Source organism: Lactuca virosa, chromosome 4 (assembly GCF_052849685.1).
Source record: "Lactuca virosa cultivar CGN04683 chromosome 4, Lactuca_virosa_CGN04683_v6, whole genome shotgun sequence".
In the NCBI taxonomy this organism is placed as follows: domain Eukaryota; kingdom Viridiplantae; phylum Streptophyta; class Magnoliopsida; order Asterales; family Asteraceae; genus Lactuca; species Lactuca virosa.
The window spans coordinates 403,389,526-403,390,871 of NC_136429.1; the positions used below are offsets into that span (position 1 = coordinate 403,389,526).

Sequence of the window (1,346 nt, forward strand, 5' to 3'; positions counted from 1 at the left end):
ACTAATAATATACCAAATAATTAATTGTGATTCTTTGAATAATAACAACATTCTGAAAGAATAACAAGTGTAATTCTTAAAAAATAACAACATTCTTAAACATTGAGTGTGATCATTCTTTAATTCATTCTTCAAACCTTTCTCATCAGTTCTTCAAGCCATTCTTCAATCCATTTCTATCACAAATTCTGTTAGAATGCAATAGTAAAATTCTATTAGAATACATTATCAACATATAAATATTAAAATTTTATCAAAATAAAACAGTAAAATTCTAGCAGAATTTATTATCAACATATAAATAATTAACCAAAACCATAATCGGAAGACATGAATAAAAAAATTAACAGATTTTTTATCCTCTCAATTTATTAACAATCAAATGAATAAAAAAAATTATCAGAATTGATACTTCCATGGTCCTGCAAAACAATTTATAATACAATTGAAACAAAGTTGATTCAAGAGTTTTGTTAAACACCTTACTTACAACAAAAACCTTTATGAAGAACCCATTTATATTTGCCAAAAAAATAGTTGAACTTATATAAAAAGATTGGATAGAAAATCCAGAAACCTGATTTAAGCATTTTATCGAGCAATTGGTATGCAGCATGAAACTTTCTTTAAATTCTCAATAATGACAGCTTATCCCTCGGCCAATATTGAAACCTGTGAAAAACATGAAAAACAAAAATCTTGTCTCTTAGGATTTTTAACAAACAATTGGTAGGCACTAAACAAAAATCTTGTCTCTTAGTTTTTTTTATAATGATGGATGTTCTGAATTGCCCCATAATCAAAATTCAACAAATCAGTAGATCCCAAAAGGATTAAAGAGTGACAATTCTGCAATATATAAAGCTATGGTAAAGTAAACAGATACCTGGGTATATCCAGGTTTTTGCGGCCTCTGGGTCAATGCTAACGTCGCTTACTCTTTCGTCATTGCACTCAACCTTATCTTGGGCATCATGTCGTCCATCCTGATTTGCGGATTTCAAGCCTGTCGATCCAATGAATCTATCAAGTGTGGATTGACGAGAAGAAGAGGGCTTGTTGTTTTCAATCTTAGGGTAAGAACCCGTATGTAAATTAAAATTTCGATATATGGTTGCGTTGGTAGTAGTAATAGTAACTCCAGATGATGATTGTTTAATGGCTTCACCACAGGCGACATCAATCTCTCTAACGGCTGCTTCCCAATCAAAATCCTAGTGTAAGAAAAACGAAAAATGAAATCAAGAATGGTTGACAGAAATGATATGGGGTTTTGCGAGAGATATGGTTATGGAGTAGCTTACGTCGTCGTCGTCAATCGTCTCAACAAGAACAGCCGATGCCAT

General features: G+C 31.6%; 1 protein-coding gene across 1 annotated transcript; it reads right to left on the reverse strand.

Annotated features, from left to right (window-relative positions):
* Positions 1-766: 766 nt before the first annotated feature.
* LOC145106486 (DEAD/DEAH-box RNA helicase family protein) lies at positions 767-1,346 on the reverse strand. The gene is made up of 3 exons (XM_079043452.1): positions 1,305-1,346; positions 887-1,214; positions 767-783 (listed from the first exon to the last, which is right to left on the reverse strand). Exons 1-3 carry the CDS (start codon positions 1,344-1,346, stop codon positions 767-769), a joined length of 387 nt encoding a protein of 128 aa, XP_078899578.1.

What these genes read in the sequence shown, in the direction of transcription:
- LOC145106486 (XM_079043452.1), bottom strand. Translation starts at nt 1,346, where the DNA reads ATGGCATCGGCTGTTCTTGTTGAGACGATTGACGACGACGAC. An exon ending in AGACGATTGACGACGACGAC is followed by an intron (nt 1,215 to 1,304) that starts GTAAGCTACTCC and finishes TTCTTACACTAG; the next exon opens with GATTTTGATTGGGAAGCAGC.